The sequence below is a fragment of the Cetorhinus maximus genome, chromosome 1 (genome assembly GCF_964194155.1).
Source record: "Cetorhinus maximus chromosome 1, sCetMax3.hap1.1, whole genome shotgun sequence".
Classification (NCBI taxonomy): domain Eukaryota; kingdom Metazoa; phylum Chordata; class Chondrichthyes; order Lamniformes; family Cetorhinidae; genus Cetorhinus; species Cetorhinus maximus.
In genome coordinates, this window is record NC_135879.1 from 212,904,600 (window position 1) to 212,925,925 (window position 21,326).

The following is a 21,326-nucleotide window of genomic DNA, read 5'->3' on the forward strand; positions in this document are numbered from 1 at the left end:
GATTGACTGGGAGCCAATCAGCGAGCACAGGGCTGATAGGGGAATGGGGCTTACTGAGGGTTACGATACAGGCAGCAGAGCTTTGGATGACTAAGTTTATGGACAGTAAAAATGTGGGAGGCCAGACAGGAGTGTTGGAATAGTCAAGAATGGATGTAACAAAGGCATGAATGAGGGTTTCTGCAGCAGATGAGTTGAGACAGGGGCAAAGATGGATGATGTTATGGAGGAGAAAAAGGGTGGTTTAAGAGATGGCATGGTAATAAGGGCGGAAGTTCATCCCAGGATCAAATGTGACACCAAAGTTGCGAACAGACTGGCTTACTCCTAGACTGCTGCCAGGAAGAGGGATGGAGACAGTAGTTGGGAATGGAGTTTGGTGCAGGGACCGAAAACAATGGTTTCAGTCTTCCTAATGTTAAATCATTGAATTAAATGGTATTACTCTCCTGCCTTTCTTGAGGGCTCAAATCATAATTGGTGACTTGATGAAGGGCCTTTCTACTGTATCTACTATAAGGTAGATCTTATTTTCCAAAAAACAACTTTAATTCTCCTCATCCATTCCAAAATGCTTCAATGAAGAGCATAGGAGAGCATTCCAGGAGCAGCACCAGGCATACCTAAAAATGAAGTGTCAACCTGGTGAAGCTATAACACAGGACTACTTGCATGCCAAACAGCATAAGCAGCAAGTGATAGACAGAACTAAGAGATCCCACAACAAACGGATCAGAGCTAACTGCCACATCCAGTCGTGAATGGAGGTGGACAATTAAACAACTCACTGAAGGAGAAGGCTCCACAAATATCCCCATCCTCAATGATGGGGGAGCCCAGCACATAAGTGCAAAAGATAAGGCTGAAGCATTTGCAACAATCATCAGCCAGAAGTGAAAAATGGCTGATCCATCTCGTCCTCCTCTGGAGGTCCCCAGCATCACAAATGCCAGTCTTCAGCCAATTAGATTCACTCCACATGATATCAAGAAATGCCTAAAGGCACTGGATACTGCAAAGGCTATGGGCCCTGACAATATTACGACAACAGTACTGAAGACTTGAGCTCAGGAACTTGCTGCACTCCTAGCCAAGCTGTACCAGTACAGCTACAACACTGGCATCTACCCGGCTATGTGGAAAATTGCTCAGGTATGTCCTATACACAGAAAGCAGTGCAAATCCAACCTGGCCAATTACCGCCTCATTAGTCTATTCTCAGTCATCAGTAAAATAATGTAAGGGGTCATCAACAGTGCTATAGCTTAGCAATAACCTGCTCACTGATGTTCAGTTTGGGTACCACCTGGGCTGCTCAGCTCCCAACCTCATTACAGCCTTGATTCAAAATTGGACAAAAGAGCTGAACTCAAGGGGTGAGGTGAGGTGACATCAAGGTAGCATTTGACCGAGTGTGGCATCAAGGAGCCCTAGCCAACAGAAGTCAATGGGAATCAGGGGGCAGACTCTCCACTGGTTGGAGTCATGCGTAGCACAAAGGAAGACGGTTATGAGTGCTGGAGGTCAATCTTCTCAGTTCCAGGACATCACTGCAAGAGTTCCTCTGGGTAGTGTCCTAGGCCCAGCCATCTTTAGCTGCTTCATCAATGACCTTCCTTCCATCATAAGGTCAGAAGTAGGGATATTTGCTGATGACTGCACAAGGTTCAGCACCTTTCGCAACTCCTCAGATACCGAGGCAGTCCATGTTCAAATGCATGGACAATATCCAGGCTTGGGCTGACAAGTGGCCAGTATCATTTGCGCTGCACAAGTGCCAGGCAATGACCGTCTCCAAAAAGAGAGAATCTAATTGTTACCCCGAACCATTCCATGGCATTACCATTGCTGAATCCTCCACTACCTACATACTACCATTTACCAGAAACTGAACTGGACTAGCCATGTAAATACTGTGGCTACAAGAGCAGGTCAGAGGCTAGGAATCCTGCAGCAAATAACTCACCTCCTGACTCCCCAAAGCCTGTCTGTCATCTACATGGCACAAGTCAGGAGTGCAATGGAATATTCTCCACTTTGAGTGCAGCTAAAACAACATTCAAGAAGCTGGACACCATCCAGAGCAAAGCAGCCCGCTTGATGGCACCCCATCTACAAATATTGACTCCCTCCGCCACTGACACACAGTAGCAGCAGTGTGTACCACTTATAAAACGCACTGCAGGAACTCACCAAATCTCCTTAGACAGCACCTTCCAAACCCACAACCACTACCATCTAGAAGGACAAGGGCAGCAGACACATAGGAACAACACCACTTGCTCCCTCCAAGTCACTCACCACCCTGACTTGGAAATATATCGCTGTTCCTTCACTGTCGCTGGGTCAAAATCATGGAACTCCCTCCCAACAGCACCATGGGTGTACCTACACCACATGGACTGCAGCGGTTCAAGAAGGCAGCTCACCACCACCTTCTCAAGGGCAATTAGAGATGGGCAATAAGTGCTGGCCCAGCCAGTGATGCCTGCATCCCATGAATGAATTTTAAAAAAAATTCAACTGTGGTAACACCTCAAAGCTGACAAGTTATAAATTAGATGTCTTCAGCAACACGAAGTAGCAAGTTTTCTGATATCTGCAGTTGAGGGAGAGGAACGATTTTTCCCCACATCTTTCCCAATGTTATCTATGATGATCGTGATTGTCTGCGTTTTCCACTTCAACTCGAAATAATGCTGCTATCATGAAACTATCAATATATACAATACTTTGGAAAATATTTTTCTTTCAAAATAGAGGTTTAGTCTGGGGGTGTGTCTTAATTGGATTAAAGACAGCTAGTCTGGGTGCTTTGATGGGTACCAGTTTTGATATGTAAGAGAGCTAGCGTGCATTTGCATTTTTTGAATAGAGCATTCAAGAAGTGGGGTGAAAACTTGACGCCTTTCTAGCAGCTACCACGCCATATGTTTATATTACTAATAAAATTGGTACTATGAAAGGGGTTTCATTGTTAAAAGGTAAAGTTCAAAGAGACTGGTGAGACAATGAGAATTTGAATTCAATCAGAGGTGGTTGGTATAACTTCAGCAGTTTTCGGGTGTGCAGAGCAGAGGCAATGTGAGATCAAAAGGCAGCTGCAAGCCTCCAACTGGTTCCACAGGTATCACGGTATCACAGAATCACACAGTGCAGAAGAGGCCCTTCGGCCCATTGAGTCTGCACTGACATGTGAGAAACATCTGACCTACCTATCTAATCCCATTTACCAGCACTTGGCCCATAGCCTTGAATGTTGTGACGTGCCAAGTGCTCATCCAGGTACTTTTTAAAGGATGTGAGGCAAACTGCCTCCACCACCCTCCCAGGCTGCGCATGCCAGACAGTCACCACCCTCTGGGTAAAAAAGTTTTTCCTCATATCCCCCCTAAACCTCCTGCCCCTCACCTTGAACTTGTGTCCCCTCATGACTAACCCTTCATCTAAGGGGAACAGCTGCTTCCCATCCACCCTGTCCATGTCTCTCATAATCTTGTACACCTCAATCAGGTCGCCCCTCAGTTTTCTCTGCTCCAACGAAAACAACCCAAGTCTATCCAACCTCTCTTCATAACTTAAATATTTCATCCCAGGCAACATCCTCATGAATCTCCTCTGCACCCCCTCCAGTGCAATCACATCCTTCTTATAACGTGGCAACCAGAACTGCACACAGTGCTCCAGCTGTGGCCTCACCAAGGTTCTATACAACTCCAACATGACTTCCCCTACTTTTGTAATCTATGCCTTGATTGATAAAGGCAAGTGTCCCATATGCCTTTTTCGCCACCCTACTAACATGCCCCTCCGCCTTCAGAGATCTATGGACATACACGCCAAGGTCCCTTTGTTCCTCAGAATTTCCTAGTGCCATGCCATTCATTGAATACTTCCTTGTCAAATTACTCCTTCCAAAGTTTATCATCTCACACTTTTCAGGGTTAAATTCCATCTGCCACTTGTCTGCCCATCTGACCATCCCATCTATATCTTCCTGTAGCCCAAGACACTCAACCTCACGGTTAACCACCCAGCTAATCTTTGTGTCATCCGCAAATTTACTAATCCTACCCACCCCCACATAGTCATCTATGTCGTTTATATAAGTGACGAATAATAGGGGACCCAGCACAGATCCTTGTATTACGCCACTGGACACTGGCTTCCAGTCACTTAGGCAGCCTTCTGTCATCACTTTGAATTCATGAGTTGGTGAGGTATTTTAGAAGTGGTGAGACTGCAAGATGGCTTTGGCAATTGCTAAGACTTGTCTGGGAGTAGAAGAGATAACTCTGATGGGGCTGGAGAGAATAACCAAAAGTAAGTTAACAGAGTTGACAAATAAGCTAAAATTGGGGTTACCTGCAGGAGCTAGGGAATCAGATATAGTTAAAAGTATAGTACAGCATCTACAATTGGAAGTGAAACCTGACACTAGTGAGTCACAGCTGGAGGTAGTGAGACTTCAGCTGCAAATGAAGAAGCTTGAATTTGAACAAGCAAAGGAATTAGAAATTGTGAAGATGGAGAAGGAGGAAAGAGAAAGAGAGAGAGAGAAAAAGAGAATTCCAACTGAAAATGTTGGCAATTAGAAAAGAGGTGTCAGTAGGTGAAGAAGGATTTATCTCTAGAGTAGAACCCAGTGGGGATATGTTTAAATTTGTACAAGATCTTCCAAAGTTTGAGGAAAAAGATATTGAAGCATTCTTTATTTCATTTGAGAAGCTAGCTAAACAGATGAAATGGCCACAGGAAAACTGGGCATTATTATTACAGTCTAAGTTGTTAGCTAGGGGGCTCGAGGTATATGCTTCACTTTCAGAAGAAATGTCTGTGAATTATGATGTGGTGAAAAAAGCTACTTTGAGTGCGTATGAGTTGGTTCCTGAAGCATACAGGCAGAAATTTAGGAATATGAGAAAACTACCTGGGCAAACTTACATTGGGTTTGAAAGAGTAAAACAAGTAATTTTGACCGGTGGATACGGGCATTAAAAATAGAGACAATCTATGCAGCTCTTAGGGAAGTCATTCTTTTGGAAGAATTTAAAGATTCAATCCCTTTGGTAGTGAGACCTCATGAGGAGGAACAGAGGGTTGGTTCTGTAAGATGAGCAACAGAGATAGCTGATGATTGAGAGTTAGTTCATAGAGCTAAACCTTTTTTCCGTCACCCTTTCAAATTGGAAAAGGATAAAAAAGTGGGAAGGTGAAAGGAAGGCAGGTAGTCAGGGAAGAGGAGTAGCTGGAAGTTCCCAGGAAGTTTTTTTCTCAGAACAAAAAGGAAGGTGCTGAAGGTAGAAGTGACATTCGAAAATTGAGGTGTTTTCATTGTAATGAAGTGGGGCACACGAAGTCAGTGTGTTGAAGGTGCAGGAAAAATCTGTAGGAATTATTGGGGTACAGAAAAGCTCTGGAAGTAAAAGTACTGTGGGTTCTGAGGTTCAGGCACAGGAGAAACCAATGGTTTGTGTACAGGTGAAACAGGGAGAATCAGTGAAAGGTAAAGAAGTGGGATTGTGTTCACAGCTTACTCAAGAGAATTCTGAGCAGCAGGCTGCAGAAATATTTAAAGGTTTTGTATGTGAAAGGAAAGTCTTTCATATGTACAGGATGGAGTAGGTAAAGATGTTAAAATTTTAAGAGACACAGGGGCTAGTCAATCCTTAATGTTGTGGGATAGTGATATTTGTTGTTCAGAGCGAGTGTTGCAGGAGAAAGTAAGAATAAGTGGGGTTCATGAAGATGCTAGATCTATTCTGTCGTGGAAGGTAAATTTAAAGAGCAGATGGTAGACGCGTAAAGTTATGGTGGAGAGTGGTGGAAAAATTGCCCATTGCAGGGGTTCAATTTATTCTGGGTAATAATATAGCTGGATTGCAAATGTGGGTGATGCCTGTGGTAGTTAAGCAGCCTGTGGAAGTATTTTCAACAGAACTGCTACAGAAGGAACATCCTGGATTGTTTCCTGATTGTATTATAACAAGATCAAAGGCCCATAGGGAAGAACAAAATAAACAAGATAAGCAGGCAGTTCAAAGGCAGGAAGAAGGTGTTGAGATCCAATTAGCTGGCACTGTATTTGATAACACTGTTCAGGAGAAAGGAATGCAGGGCAGTTCAGTTGAAGTGTTTAACTCAAAGAGGTTAGTGGAGTTTTCGAAAAGTGATTTGCAATTAAAACAGTTATATCAGAAAGCTTATTCAGAAACTGAAGCAAAATGTATTGCAGTCTGTCATTATATTTGGGAAAGTATTTTAATGAGAAAGTGGCGGTCGGAACATGTCTCAGCAAATGAAAGCTGGAGGGAGGTGCATCAGATTGTTATCCCATTAGGGTATAGGAATGAGGTTCTGTGGATTGCTCATGAAATTCCAGTGGGGGGACATTTAGGAATTAGGAAAACACAGGAAAAGATACAGAGGTTTTTTTTGACCACGATTGCATAGGGATGTAGTCAAATTCTGCAGAACCTGTCATGTATGTCAAGTAACAGGAAAACCACAAGCAGTGATTAAGCCAGTGCCTTTAATCCCAATACCAGCATTTGAAGAACCTTTTACCAGGCTCATGGTTGATCGTGTAGGACCCCTCCCTAAGACTAAAAGTGGAAATCAGTGTTTATTAACAATATGGATGCATCTACTAGGTTTCCTGAAGCGATACCTTTAAGAAATATTACAACTAAGATTATTGTGGAGGAGTTAATTACATTTTTCACAAGATATGGTTTACCTAAGGAAATACAATCAGATCAGGGATCAAATTTTATGTCACAGCTGTTTAAAGAGGTAATGAACAGTTTGGGGATAAAACAGTTAAAGTCCATAAGACCATAAAACCATATGACATAGGAGCAGAAATTAGGCTATTCGGCCCATCGAGTCTGCTCCGCCATTCAGTCATGGCTGATAAGTTTCTCAACCCCATTCTCCCGCCTTCTCCCCGTAACCTTTGATCCCCTTACCAATCAAGAACCTATCCATCTCGGTTTTAAATACGCTCAATGACCTGGCCTCCACAGCCTTCTGTGGCAATGAATTCCATAGATTCACCACTCTCTGGCTAAAGAAGTTTCTCCTCATCTCTGTTCTAAAAGGTCTTCCCTTTACTCTGAAGCTGTGCCCTCGGGTCCTGGTCTCTCTAATGGAAACATCTTCCCCACATCCACTCTATCCAGGCCTTTCAGTATTCTGTAAGTTTCAATCAAATCCCCACTCATCCTTCTAAACTCCATCGAGTATAGACCCAGAGTCCTCAAACATTCCTCATATGTTAAGCCTTTCATTCCTGGGATCGTTCTCATGAACCTCCTCTGGACCCTCTCCAGGGCTAGAACATCCTTTCTGAGGTACAGGGCCCAAAATTGCTCACAATATTCTAAATGTGGTCTGACCAGAGCCTTATAAAGCCTCAGCAACACATCCCTGCTTTTATAGTCTAGTCCTCTTGAAATAAATGCCAACATTGCATTTGCCTTCCTAACTACCGACCCAACCTGCAAGTTAACCTTAAGAGAATCCTGGACTAGGACTCCCAAGTCCCTTTGCACTCCAGATTTCTGAATTCTCTCCCCATTTAGAAAATAGTCTATGCCTCTATTCTTCCTACCAAAGTGCATGACCTCACACTTGCCCACGTTGTATTCCATCTGCCACTTCTTTGCCCATTCTCCTAACCTGTCCAAATCCTTCTGCAGCCTCCTCGCCTCCTCAATACTACTTGTCCCTCCACCTATCTTTGTATCATCTGCAAACTTAGCCAGAATGCCCTCAGTTCCTTTATCTAGATCATTAATGTATAAAGTGAAAAGTTGTGGTCTCAACACTGATCCCTGCGGAACTCCACTAGTCACTGGCCGCCATCCTGAGAAGGACCCCCTTATCCCCACTCTCTGCCTCCTGCCAGACAGCCAATCCTCTATCCATGCTAGTACCTTGCCTCTAACACCATGGGCTCTTATCTTACTGAGCAGCCTCCTGTGCGGCATCTTGTCAAAGGCCTTCTGGAAGTCCAAGTAGATAACATCCATTGGCTCTCCTTTGTCTAACCTACTCGTTACCTCCTCAAAGAATTCTAACAGATTTGTCAGGCATGATCTCCCCTTGATGAAACCATGCTGACTTTGCCCTATTTTACCATGCACTTCCAAGTATTCTGAAATCTCATCATTAATAATGGGCTCTAAGTCAACAGCTTATCATCCGGAGTCACAAGGAGCTTTGGAAAGATGGCATCAAACTTAAAACTATGATAAGAGCATACTGTCAGAATTATGTACAGGATTGGGATACGGGAATTCCATTTTTGTTATTTGCTATTAGAGATGCTCCTAATGCACTGACTGGTTTTAGCTTTTTTGAACTAGTTTATGGTCATGAGGTAAGGGGACCACTGAAATTGATTCATGAGAAATTGGTGGGTCAAAATTCAAAAACTACTCTCCTGGATTACGTATCAAATTTCAGGGAAAGATTGAACAGAGCATGTGAGTTGACTAGGAAACATTTAAAGATATCTCAGCAAGTGAAACAAGTGAAAGTAGATAAGGAGGCTAAAATTCAGTTTTATTTCTGGAGAGAAAGTACTAATTTTGTTACCAGTTCTAGGTGATTCATTAAATGCAAGATTTAGTGGGCTTTACAGGATTGAAAAGAAATTGTGTGAAGCAAATTATTTAATGAACACTCCAGATAGAAGAAAGAAGCAGAGGGTGTGTCATGTAAATATGCTTAAAAAGTACTTTGACAGGGATGAAGAACAAAAAGAGGCGTTGGTGATAGTGGATGATAAGAAAGAGGTAGAAGTGCAGGATTCTGAAATTGATTTTCCTCTAATCAAATTGGATAATGAGGGGGTGATTGAATATTTAAAATACAATATTGAGTTACCTTCCAAGCAAGTGTCAAAGTGATTTGAAAAAGCTATTGCAGTCACACAAACCTATTTGTGGAAATAAGTTGGGAAAGACACATTTAGCTTTACATGATGTATGTATAGAAATACCATCTTCAGTGAGCCAACAACCTTATAGGTTAAATCCGGCAAAGCTATCACAAGTACAAAAAGAAATTGATTTCATGTTTCAAAATGATATCATTGAGTCTAGTTGCAGTAACTGGAGTTTATTTAATGTACTGGTACCGAAACTAGATGGAACACAAAGGCTGTGTGTGCAGTGACAAAAGCGGATTCATATCCCATGGCACAGTTGGAGGATTGCATTGAGAAAGTGGGACAGGTGAAATTTATCACAAAGATTGACTTGCTAAAAGGATATTGGCAGGTACCGTTGTTGGACAGAGCAAAGGAGATGTCAGCTTTTGTAACGCCAAGAGGGCTATATCAATTTAAAGTTATGCCATTTGGTATGAAGAATGCACCTATGACATTTCAAAGACTGACAAACAAAGTAATTGTGGGTCTAAGCAATTGTGCAGTTTATATTGATGATTTAATTGTTTTCAGTCAGACGTGGGAGGAACATTTACAGCATCTAGAAGAATTATTTACTCGACTACAAGAAGCTAATTTGGTGATGAACTTGGCTAAAAGTGAATTTGCAAAAGCGCAAGTTACGTATCTAGGCCGTACCATTTGACATGGTAAGGTGGCTCCGAGAGATGCGAAAATCAAGGCTATCGTGGATTTCCCAGTGCCTACAACAAAACGAGAAGTTTTGAGGTTTCTGGGCATGAGTGGGTTTTACTGGAAATTTGTACCAAACTTTAGCCAAGTGGTTGCTCCACTGACTGAACTATTAAAAAAGAACAAGCAGTTTCAATAGACACTGTCATTTGATAGTTTGAAAACTGTATTAATTACAACACCAGTATTGGCAGTACCCAATTACGCCAAGCAATTCAAGCTGGCCGTTGACACAAGCAACATAGGCATTGGGGCTGTTCTATTGAATTCTATTCATGGAAGCTGAATGTACAACAGAGAAAATGTTCAACGAACGAAAAACAGACATTGAGTTTGGTGTTAGCATTGCAGCATTTTGAAATTTGTGTTGCAAACAATTCATCAGAAACAATCGTTTATACAGACCATAACCCTTTGAAGATTTTGGACAAATTTTGGACAAAAGTGCAAGGCTTTTCAGATGGAATCTATTATTACAATCATTTATACATATTATACATATTGCTGGAAGAGAAAATCTGCTCACAGATGCATTATCAAGAGTTTGAAGCTTAATGGAAATTGGGACATTTAAAACAAACCTGGGCACTGAACTGGAGTGATTTCTGTTGATACCAAGGGCTTGTGAATATATATATTATGTTAATGCATGCATCTAGCAATGTAATACGTATAGGAGATAGTGTGAGATGGGTTATTAAAATGAAGCTGTCTTATAGAATTATGACAGTTCATTTTCTGATAAGAAGAGGGATGTCATGAAGCTATTAATGTATATAATATTTTGGAAAATATTTTTCTTTCAAAATAGAGGTTTAGTCTGGGGATGTGTCTTAATTGGATTAAAGCCAGCTAGTCTGGATGCTTTGATGTGCACTAGTTTTGATATGTAAGAGAGCTAGCGTGCATCTGCATTTTTTGAATATTCAAGATGTGGGATGAAAACTTGCCGCCTATCTAGCAGCTATTAAGCAATATGTTTATATTACTAATAAAATTAGTACTATGAAAGGGGTTTCATTGCTAAAATTTGAAGTTCAAAGAGACTGGTGAGACAACTGAGAATTTGAATTCAATCAGTGGTGGTGGGTATAACTTCAGCAGTTTTCAGGTACGCAGAGCAGAGGCAATGTGAGATCAAGAGGCAGCTGTTAAGTCTCCAACTGGTTCCACAGGTGTCAAAGTGACAAGAACCACATTTTGAATTCGCAAGATGAAAATGCTTTGCCTGGTGTTTGTTAAGTCTATGGGTTGCTGTTGCCTTAATGGAATTAATTTGGGATTTGTTAAAAGTTATGATAGTAGTAATTTGAAGCCACATATATTTTAACCAGTGTAAAATTAATAAAATGTTTCATTTAGTTTAATATAAAGCCTTGAGCATGGGTGGTCTGATTCCTGAATTTAGAGTCACATCTCAAACATAACACTTAAAATTATAGGTTCTGACAATTGTTTAATGTTTCCCTCTGGGATTTTTAAATAACTCCACTTTACCAACTGCATCAGTCATAACACTGCTTATTCACTCCACCTCCTCCCTTATTCCTCAAATATTGAAATCAAAATGAATATATCTCATTATTCCAATTAATTTGTCCCTAGGATCTCAGATCTCAAAACCATGCAAACCCTTCCCTCTTTTATCATTGCTTTCATCCTACAATATATAGGCTTTTAAATCCAAGCTTGGTGCCATCCAACCATGACTTTATGATTGACTTAGTTTTATCTTTATCCTGTTGGCTCTTGCACAGTGGGTCATAGCGTTTTACCCAATTAAGTGTAGCCTGCAGCCTATACCATAGGCACAAATAACGCAAGGACGATATGGAACAACCCTGTACAAACAGGATCATTGACTTGCATTGACTTGGCAACATAGCCCAGAAATTACCACATACCTGTGAGTTTGGCGGTGTCTTTTCACTGTCTGCATCTGTTTCGGGTTTGTCTGTAAGTAACCCCTGAACCTGGTATTCTAGGACGTAGCTGTCAATAAATCGTTCCAGTTCTTCTATCTCCTGCGAACGGTTACTTCCAGCCTCTGAGGAAGCAGAGGCTACTGAGGAGTTCTCCATGTCTATGCTCTGGAAGGGACCAAGGAAAGAACAGATATTCTAAATAAACTTCAAAAATGTATTGTGCACACAAGCACATGCATACATTATTTCACTTGTTCCTGCAGGGTAGGTACTGTTATATCTGAGTAATGTAAAGAAAGGACAGCAGGGGGTGGGGGAGAAAGTATAAGAATAGAAGAAACAGAAGAAGTATGCCATATGGCCCCTCAAACCTGCTCTGCCATTCAATAAGATCATGGCTGGCCTTTGACCTCAACTCCACTTTCCTGCCTGATTCTCATATCCCTCGATTCCCTCAGAGTCCAAAAAATCCGTAAGTATCAGTAACTGAGCATCCACAGTCCTCTGGAGTAAAGAATTCCAAAGATTTGAGTGAAGACATTTCTCCTCCTCTCAGTCCTAAATGATCGACCCCTTGGGGCAATGTGTACCTGCATAATTTTCAATCACTAAATTGGAAGTTAGAATGCTTCTGAAAGCATCTTATTCCATTTAAAAAGAATCTGTAATGTGTCGGATCTACACTAATAATCCAGAGAAAGCAGGTTCAAATCCCAGCAAGGAAGTTTAAAAGCCCAAACTCAGTCAATAAAATTCTGGAAATAAAAATGTATCAGTAAATGTATCAGATCATGAAGTTATTGAATAGTCACAAAAAGGAACCAAGTATTTCACTGATAGCCATTAGGAAAACAAACCAACTTCTTTACCTAGTCTGGAATATATAGGACTCCAGTTTCATAACTAATTTGTGGACTTCATGGGCCAAACAGCCTCCAACTGTGCCATAACTATCTCTATGACTCTATGTGGTTGACTCAAAACTACCCTCTGAAGTGGCTTAACAACCATCAAGTTGTTTTCAAACTTTAGTGGGTACTACAGATGGGCAATAAAAGCGAGCCTTGCCGGTAATGTCCATATCCCAAGAATGAACATTCAAAAAAACAATGGGGACTGTAGTTTCTGTTCTTTGATTAAAAAGAAAATTAATCTTCTGGAAACTGAGAGAAACTGGAAATGAATTTAAGCTCTAAATACAAGAAAAATATGGTAAAAAAAAACTAGAAATCACCAAAAGGTGATTATAAAATCACACAGAAATATTCACTTTCCATATAAACTCATTGGTTAAGTTTGATTTAATTGAGTCAGCAGAATGATCAAGATGGATTAAATAATTTGAATGATTGAAGTCTGAAGCAATTCTAAGTAAGAAGGGAGAATTGAATATAGGTTATCACATTCCTACACATTAATATATTTGTTAGGTGAGGAATCGGAAGAGATTTTACATTATTTTCAATTATCTAACTATGAAGACACAGAAAACTAATTTGAAAAACATTTTAATTATGAGCAAAGTCACAATTTTATGAAAGATAAATTCAGTTAAAGAGAATACAATGAATCCAAATAGTGAACTCTTTCGTTATAACCTTCTATAGCTTGTCTGAATACCATGTCTGTGGTGCTTGGCATAGTGATATGATGTCATCATACTGTATTGGGACTAGGAGACAAGAGACTGCCTAAGAGATTACAGGTAAACCCCAAGTTAACCCTCAATAATGCAATAACTCAGGGAGTTTAACTGAACAGCAAGTGGTGACTAGATTGTAGCTGGTAAGGAGGTCAAGCGTCAACCAGTTGAAGGAGGAGGGAAGGCTGTAAGAGACTGAAAAAACAAACACAGTAATTGAAACATATTCCCAAAGAATATTACAGAAGAGAAATGAAGACCCCAGAGGAACAGAAAACTTGTGATGGGTATACACAATATCCCAGGTGTTGTGGAATGGCTAGCGAAACAAAGTGCTATAATAGGTATTGGTGCATTTTGGATGTATGCCAGAAAGAAAAAGCAGCTGGTAATTTTGCACAGTGGGCCGAGAAAGAATGAAAATAACGAAAGAGAGACAAAACTTTGATAGTAAAACTGTTCTCTGCAAAAGTCATGACAGGGTTAAAAGTGACAACAGGGTAAATGCCTCATTAATTAGAGAAAGGTAGACAGACACATATCACATACAGAGTAGGGAAAAAAGATATAAACAAAATTGTATTATGCAGCCACCTTTCAATTCTCAGAGTATCCCAAAGTGTCTTTTAATGAAGTTTTGGATGAAACTAATCTGCCATTCTGTTTTCCTGCCAAAGTGGATAAGTTCACACTTATCCATGTTATATTGTATCTACCATGTATTCTCCCACTCACTCAACCTGTCTAAATTGCCTTGAAGCCTCTTAACGTCCTCCTCACCACTCACATTCCCACCAAATTTTGTGTTGCCATCAAACTTGGAAATATTACATTTGGTTCCCTCACCCAAACCATTGATATATATTGTAAACAGCTGGGGCCCAAGCACTGATCCCTGCGGTATCCCACTAGTCACCTCCTGCCGTGTGGAAAAAGACTCATTTATTCCTTCCCTCTTTTTCCTGTCTGCTAACCAATTCTCAATCCATGCCAATATAATACCCCCAATTTCTCCCCATCCGTAACAATCACAAATGATTCGGTAATGTTCTTCAGGGAAGGAAACCTACTGTCCTCACCTAGTCTAGCACACGTGATTCCTGTCTCACCCTAACATAGTTAACTCCTCTCTTCCCTCTGAAATGGTCCAGTAATTAACGTTGTTATATCAGCAATTCAAGGGAGCAAATCACCACCAGCAAGGGAAGGTCTGATCAGCAGGACAAATCCAATCCAACCAATTACCATACATCAGTCTACTTTTGATTATCAGCAAAGTGATGGAAGGGTTCGTCAACAGTTCTATCAGGCAACACTTAATCAGCAATAGCCCGCTCATTGATGCCCAGTTTGGGTTCTGCCAGGGTGATTCAGCTTCTAACCTCATTAATAGCCATGGTCCAAACATGGACAAAAGAGATGAACTCAAGAGGTGAGGTGAGACTGATGACCCTTGTTATCAAGACAGCATTTGACCAAGTGTGGCATCAAGGAGCCCTAGCGAAATTGAAGTCAATACGAATCAGGAGTAAAACTCTTCACTGGTTGGAGTCATACCTAACACAAAGGAAGATGGTTGTGGTTTTTGGGAGGCCAGCTCCAAGGCATCACTGCAGGCGTTCCTTGGGGTGGTGCCCTAGGCCCAACTATCTTCAGCTGCTTTATCATTGACCTTCATATGTTAAGTGCTATTTGCAACTCCTCAGGTACTGAAGCAGTCCGTGTCCATATGCAGCAAGACCAGGACAACATTCAGGTTTGGGCTGATAAGTGGCAAGTAACATTCTGACCACACAAGTGCAGGTAATGACCATCTCCAATAGAAAAGAATCTAACTTTATCCCCTTGAATTTAATGGCATTACCATTGCTGAATCCCCCACTATCGACATCCTGGGGATTAACGTAGACCAGTAACTGAACTGGATTAGCCATGTAAATACTGTGGCTACAAGAGCAGGTCAGAGGCTAGGAATAGTATGACGAGTGACTCACCTCCTGACTCCCCATCTACAAGGCACAAGTCAGGAGTGTGATGGAATACTCCCCACTTGCCTAGATGAGTGCAGCTCCAGCAACACTCAAGAAGCTCAACATCATCCAGGGCAAAGCAACCCACTTGATTGACACTCCATCTACTATTTTCAACATTCACTCCCCCGACCACCGACACACAGTGGTGGCAGTGTTTGCTATATAGAAGATGCACTGCATGGCAATAGCATCATGGTATTGTCGCTGGACTGGTAATCCAGAGACCCAGGGTAATGTTCTGGGGACCGCCATGGCAGAATGGTGGAAATTGAATTCAATAAAAATCCAGAATTAAAAGTCTAATGATGAAACCATTGTCATAAAAACCCATCTGACTAACTAATGTCCTTTAGGGAAGGAAATCTGGCCTGACTCCAGACCCACTGCAGTGTGGTTGACTCTTAAATGCCCCTGAACAAGGGAAACTAGGGATGGGCAATAACCCGCCAGCAAAGCCCACATGAATAACAAAAAACTCGCCAAGGCTCCTTTGACAGCACCTCCCAAATCTGTGGCATCTACCGCCTAAAAGGGTGAGGCCAGCATGGAACGCCACCACCTGCAAGTTCCCTTCCAAGTCACTCACCATCCTGACTTGGAACCATATCACCATTCCTTCACTGTCGCTAGATCAAGATCCTGGAACTCCCTCCCTTACAGCACTGTAGGTGTACCTACACCACAGGGACTACAGTAGTTCAAGAAGGTAGCTGACCACCACCTTTTCAAGGGTGGGAAAGAAATGCTAGCCCAGCCAGGGATGTCCACATCCCATGAAGGAATAAAAAAAATGCCACAGAGATTGAATTAATTCCTTGTCGGCCTGGTAATATTCTACTAAAATCATAGACCATACTAGAACAGTACAAGTGAGTCAGGTCTGTCTTAGTGAGCTGTGAGGAGGAGGAGGAATTAAGCAAAGTGCAACAAGTATAAATTCTCAAAATACAGTCACATCTTTTGGGAACTTAAAATAGACCCTGACAAGCTATAGAGAATATGAATGCGATTGAATGCGAAGAAGGACAATCGCTTCTTTAGAATGTCAGGTCAGTTAAATTATTGTGTCCTGTTTTGGATGCCCTAATTTAGGAAGAATTAGGGTGCAGAAGCTTTTAGTCATGAGTAAAAATTAGTGAGGCTAGTTTTCTTTTCACCAGAACACATAAGATTGAGGGGTGATCTGAATTCAACTGTCATTCAGTAGCACATATAAAAATAAGGATGTTTTGCTACAATTGTATTTGGTATTGGTGAGACTACAACTAGAGTACTGTGTACAGTTTTGGTCTCCTTATTTAAGAAAGGACATAATTGCGTTAGAAGCAGCTCAGAGATGGTTCACTCAACTGATACCTGGGATGAGGGGGGTTATCCTATGAGCCTGTATCCATTAGAGCTTAGAAGAATGAGAGGCGATCTTATGAAACATGTAAGATCCTCAAGGGACTTGAGAGGGTGGATATTGACTTACTCTCAGGCCTCTGCCAACATTACTCTAAACTGGTCACTAGGAGGGCTGCATGAGCCAGTTTTTCCAGGTAATTCTGTTTTTGTTTTGGATTTCCAACATCCGCAGTAGTTTTTTGTTTTAACCCAGTGAGTGAATGTTATTCCATCATGGATAGTGCTGCAGCTAAACACAAGCCAGTACTCCTCCAACATTAACAGGCAACACAAACAAAATACAGAGCCAGGACTTTACTGGTTGTTCCAGCTCTGCACCGAGTGAGCTGATTAGCACTCAAAACTGACAATAAAACAGACACACACACATCACTCAGTCAAATGGGCATCTCTTTCTCAGCATCCATAGGCAACATAGTGGGCCCCAGGGGACTTTTGTTTTTAAAAAAAAGTTGGCTTCTCTAAAGGAATTAGGAAAAAGATTCCTTTAATTTTTAAAAGTCAAGATTTTTATAGTCAAATTATACCCCTCCGACAATATTCATTACAGTAATTGTCCACATTAACAGTTTATTTGAGAGAAAACTAAAAAGATTTAGCAAAAAAGTAGGCTGAGTTCCTCTTGAAAAAAGTCCTGGCAAACTCTCAGCACTTTCAAACAAAGGAGAAGCCTTTCTGGAAAGAGTGGCTTTTGTTTCCATTTCTACGCTGAAGCCGTCTCCTTGTATTTTGCAAAGCTCCTGCTAATCCCACCAGTTACAGCCATTCAAGGGACAGAGGGCCAATGACAAACTGAATTAGCCCATACACCACTTGGCACGAAGGACAGCAGCAGTGAGTCACATGACTCCGAAGAGCAACATAAACATGGCTAATCCTCACTAAATCGTAGCTGATGCCATGTTGGCAAAGATTTAAATCACTGCAGCTATTTATAGACAGCTGCCATCAGCAGGTTTGCAGATGGGTCAGAATGTAACCCACATGGCCAAAGGATAAATTGCCTAAATAAAAGTAAATATATAGAATGACATTGCCTAAATCTTTTTTTCAAAAACAGGTGTCAAAGCAGAATATTTTTATTTTTGTTAACAACTTGAATTTATCTATTACCTTTAACATAGTCCTGGTTTTTAAATCCCTCCGTGGCCTTCACAAGAGAGTTATCAAACAAAATTCGACACCAAGTCACAAAGGGGATATTTGAGCAGATGACCACGTGCTTGGACAAAGACAGAGGTTTTAAGGAGCATCTTAAATGAGGAAAGAGAGAAGTAGATAGGCAGAGAGGTTAGGGAAGAAATTCCAGGGCTTAGGGCCTTCGTAGCTGAAGGCATGGCCACCAATGGTGCAGCAATTAAAATTAGGGATGCTGAAGAGGCTAGAATTAGCTGAGCACAGTTATCTCAAAGGGGTTATAGGGCTGGAGGAGGTTACAGAGATAGGGACGGGCGAAGCCAAGGAAAAATTTAAAAACAAGGGTGCGAAGTTTAAAGATTAAGACGTCGCTTAATTTGGAGCCAATGTAAGTCAGCAGACACAGGGGTGATGGGTGAATTGGACTTGATGCAAGTTTGGACATGGGCAGCAGAGTTCTCAATGATTTCAAGTTTTTAGAGGTTAGAACAGGGCAGACTAGCCAGGAGTGCTTTGGAATAGTCAGGTTTAGAGCTAACAAAGCCTAGAGAGTTTCAGCAGATCAGCTAAGGGGAAAAGTTGTGTGACAGTATGGAGGCGGAAATAGGTGGTCTTATTGATAGCATGGATGTGTGGTTGGAAGCTCACCTGGGGTCAACTAGTAATCCAGAGACCCAGGGAAATGCTCTGGGGACCTGGGTTCCCATGGAAGATGGTGAAATTTGAATTAAATGGAAAAGATCTGGAATTAAAAGTCTAATAATGACCATTATACCATTGTCGATTGTCGTAAAAACCCATCTGGTTTACTAATAGGTTCACATTAGGGAAGAAAATCTGCCGTCATTACCTGATCTGGCCTACATGTGACTCCAGACCCACAGCAATGTGTGTGGTTGACTTCTTTTAAAAAAATAAAATGCCTTCTCAAGGGCAATTAGAGATGGGCAATAAATGCTGGTCTAGCCAGCGATGCCCACATCCAATCAATGATTTTAAAAAAAGCTCTGGACTGCTCTGGTAAAGACATAAGCCCCATAAGCCAAGAGGAGTGCAGCCCCCCCCAATTCAGTGACGTATCCCTGGGATGCCTTCTGGACACCGTGGAGGTCTGCCACAATGTCCTCCACCCCTGCTCTGACCGCAGGAGCCCCATCAGTCTCACCACCCTAGCTTGGGAGGCAGTGGCGGAGGTGATCAGTGCCAATGCTGCACAAAAGGCCATCCAGCACAGAAAATGGATGAATGATTTCATTCATGCCGCCAGGGTAAGGCGCCATCTTACCACTCTAAACTCACCCATCGCACATCCACTGGCATCTCACTCACTGCCAGCTCAAGGGACATCAACACTCACTTTCTCTCATACACACCCTCACATCTCCATCTGGTCTCATCTGCTCTGGAGACTGCCTCCTCAGCCCTCACCATCTTGAGGCCATATGTACAGATCAAATGTGCCCCCACTCGCACCCTGGCATACCCCCCTTCCCGAGTACAGCCCTCATCCTGCAACCTCTTCCCTTATTTTGAGGTCACTTCTTCCCCTTCCCCAAGCAAGCCCTAGCCCTGCAGCTGTCGACAGTGTGAGGCTGCAGTTTAAATATGAAGCCCTGTGTGAGGAACTAGTGTGGCAGGCAAATCAGAGGCTGCCCGCCAGCGAGACAGCGTGTTTCCTGTGGCTGCATAATTAATGAGGCAGGGATGGGGCGATACGGTACAAAAACCCGCCATTGCGGCCAGCAAGTAAAACGACTTTTTCCTGCCAGCTACCGCATTGTGTGTAAATCTGGGATGATTCCACCTTATCGTTTTAAACACTTCAATTAGATCTCCTCTCAACCTCCTAAACATAAAGGAATTCAAACCAAGTGTTTGCAATCTGTCCTCATAATTTAACCCTTTAAGCCTTGATATCATTTTGTTGAATCAGCAATGCCCCTCCCCAAGGTCAAAATATCTTTCTTGAAAACGAAATATGTTTTCTTCCTTTCAGGTGTGAAGGATCACAAGGTTCAACAACTCAAGGGTACCAACACCCTTCTGGATCTTTCTTCCCCCCTCACTTCCCTCTGATCCCATCCCTTCTTCAAACTTAACCCTTGCCTGTATTCACAATAACCTCTGACCTTCCCCTCTCTGACTCTGAAATCTATCCTTAACAAAGGCATCAGCTTCATCTCTTTATGCCCCCACCTCGATGAATTGAGGGCTTAGCACAATGCTGAACTCTTCTCTGTCACTATTGCCCCTGCACTCACTTCTTTAGCCAGGAGTCCTCCTCCTGCACAATGGATCCTCTTATCCGATTCCAGCATCCTTCTTTCACCTGGATCCCTCTCTCTGACCTCTTACTCTCTCTAGATCTAATCATTCAGAACTGCTGGCCTAATATTGATCGTCTCAATTTCTCTGCTCTCCTCACTCACTTTAACCTGCCTACCTCTGAACTTGCTGCACTCTGTTCTCTCAAGTCCAGCCCTAACATCGTCATAAAACCTGCTGACAAGGGTGATGCCCTTGTTATCTGGTGTACTGACCTTTACCTAGCAATTCTCCGCCACTTCCTCTAGTCCCCAGGACCATGAGTCCAACATCGAACATCAAATCAAAGCAAAATACTGCAGATGCTGGAAATCTGAAATTAAAACAAAAAAACTCTGGAAATACTGAGCAGGTCAGGCAAATATCTTCATAGGTCACCTTGACATGAAACTTTAACTCTATTTCTCTCCACAGATGTTGCCGGATCAAACTTTAAGCCATTGCTTTTGGGGCTGTCACCACCCTCTGGAAATCTTCCCTTCCTGGCCCCTAACCTCGTGGCCCTCAATCCCAGACAGTCCATTTCTATCTTCTTCCCTAAGACCAAAAACAGTACAGCTCTGGTAGACCATGTTTCAGCTCGTTTCTGCCCCACTTAACTGATTTCTTCCTATTGTGACTTTTCTTCCCCTCCCTATCTAGTCTCTTCCCATGGCTCTTCAAATGTCTGCTGTCACTTTAACAGTCTCCAATTTTCCAGCCCTAACCATCTCCTCTTCACCATGGACACCCAATCTCTCTACTCCTTTACCCCACCCCCCCCAGGACAATCTGAGAGCTCTCTTCTTCTTCCTTGAATGGATGCCCAATCAGCCCCCCAACCACCACCCTCCCCTGCCTGGCTGAACTCGTTCTCACATTGAACTCTTCATTCTCCTTCAACTCCACTCACTTCCTCCAAATAAAAGGTACCTGCATGGGTCCTAAGCTGTAGCTATCTTTTTGTAGGACAAGTGGAACATTCTTTGTTACAGTCCTAATCAAGTCTCTTCCCTCACCTCTTTTCTGGTACATTCAAGATGGTATTGGCGCCACTTCCTGAACTGGAAAATTTCAACTTTGCTTCCAATTTCAACCATTGTCTCATCTTCACATGGTCCATCTCTAACTCTTCTCTTCCCTTCCTCAACTTCTCTGTCTCCATTGCTGGAGATAGGCTATCAACTAATATTCACTATAAGACCACTGACTCCCATAGCTACATC

The 21,326-nt window shown here is 42.1% G+C and overlaps 1 protein-coding gene across 9 annotated transcripts in view; it reads right to left on the bottom strand.

Moving 5' to 3' along the window:
• Nucleotides 1–21,326, bottom strand: part of ctif (CBP80/20-dependent translation initiation factor) — a 276,809-nt gene that overhangs the window by 167,406 nt on the left and 88,077 nt on the right. For 7 of the 9 annotated variants that reach the window (XM_078552814.1, XM_078552799.1, XM_078552809.1 and 4 more), the window contains one exon: nucleotides 11,557–11,742. In XM_078552814.1, coding sequence (XP_078408940.1) covers nucleotides 11,557–11,733 — 177 coding nt within the window. In that variant the 5' untranslated portion in view covers nucleotides 11,734–11,742. Of the gene's footprint in view, nucleotides 1–11,556; nucleotides 11,743–20,336; nucleotides 20,435–21,326 lie in introns of those variants that run through there. The other 2 variants (XM_078552816.1, XM_078552805.1) reach the window with 2 other exon arrangements.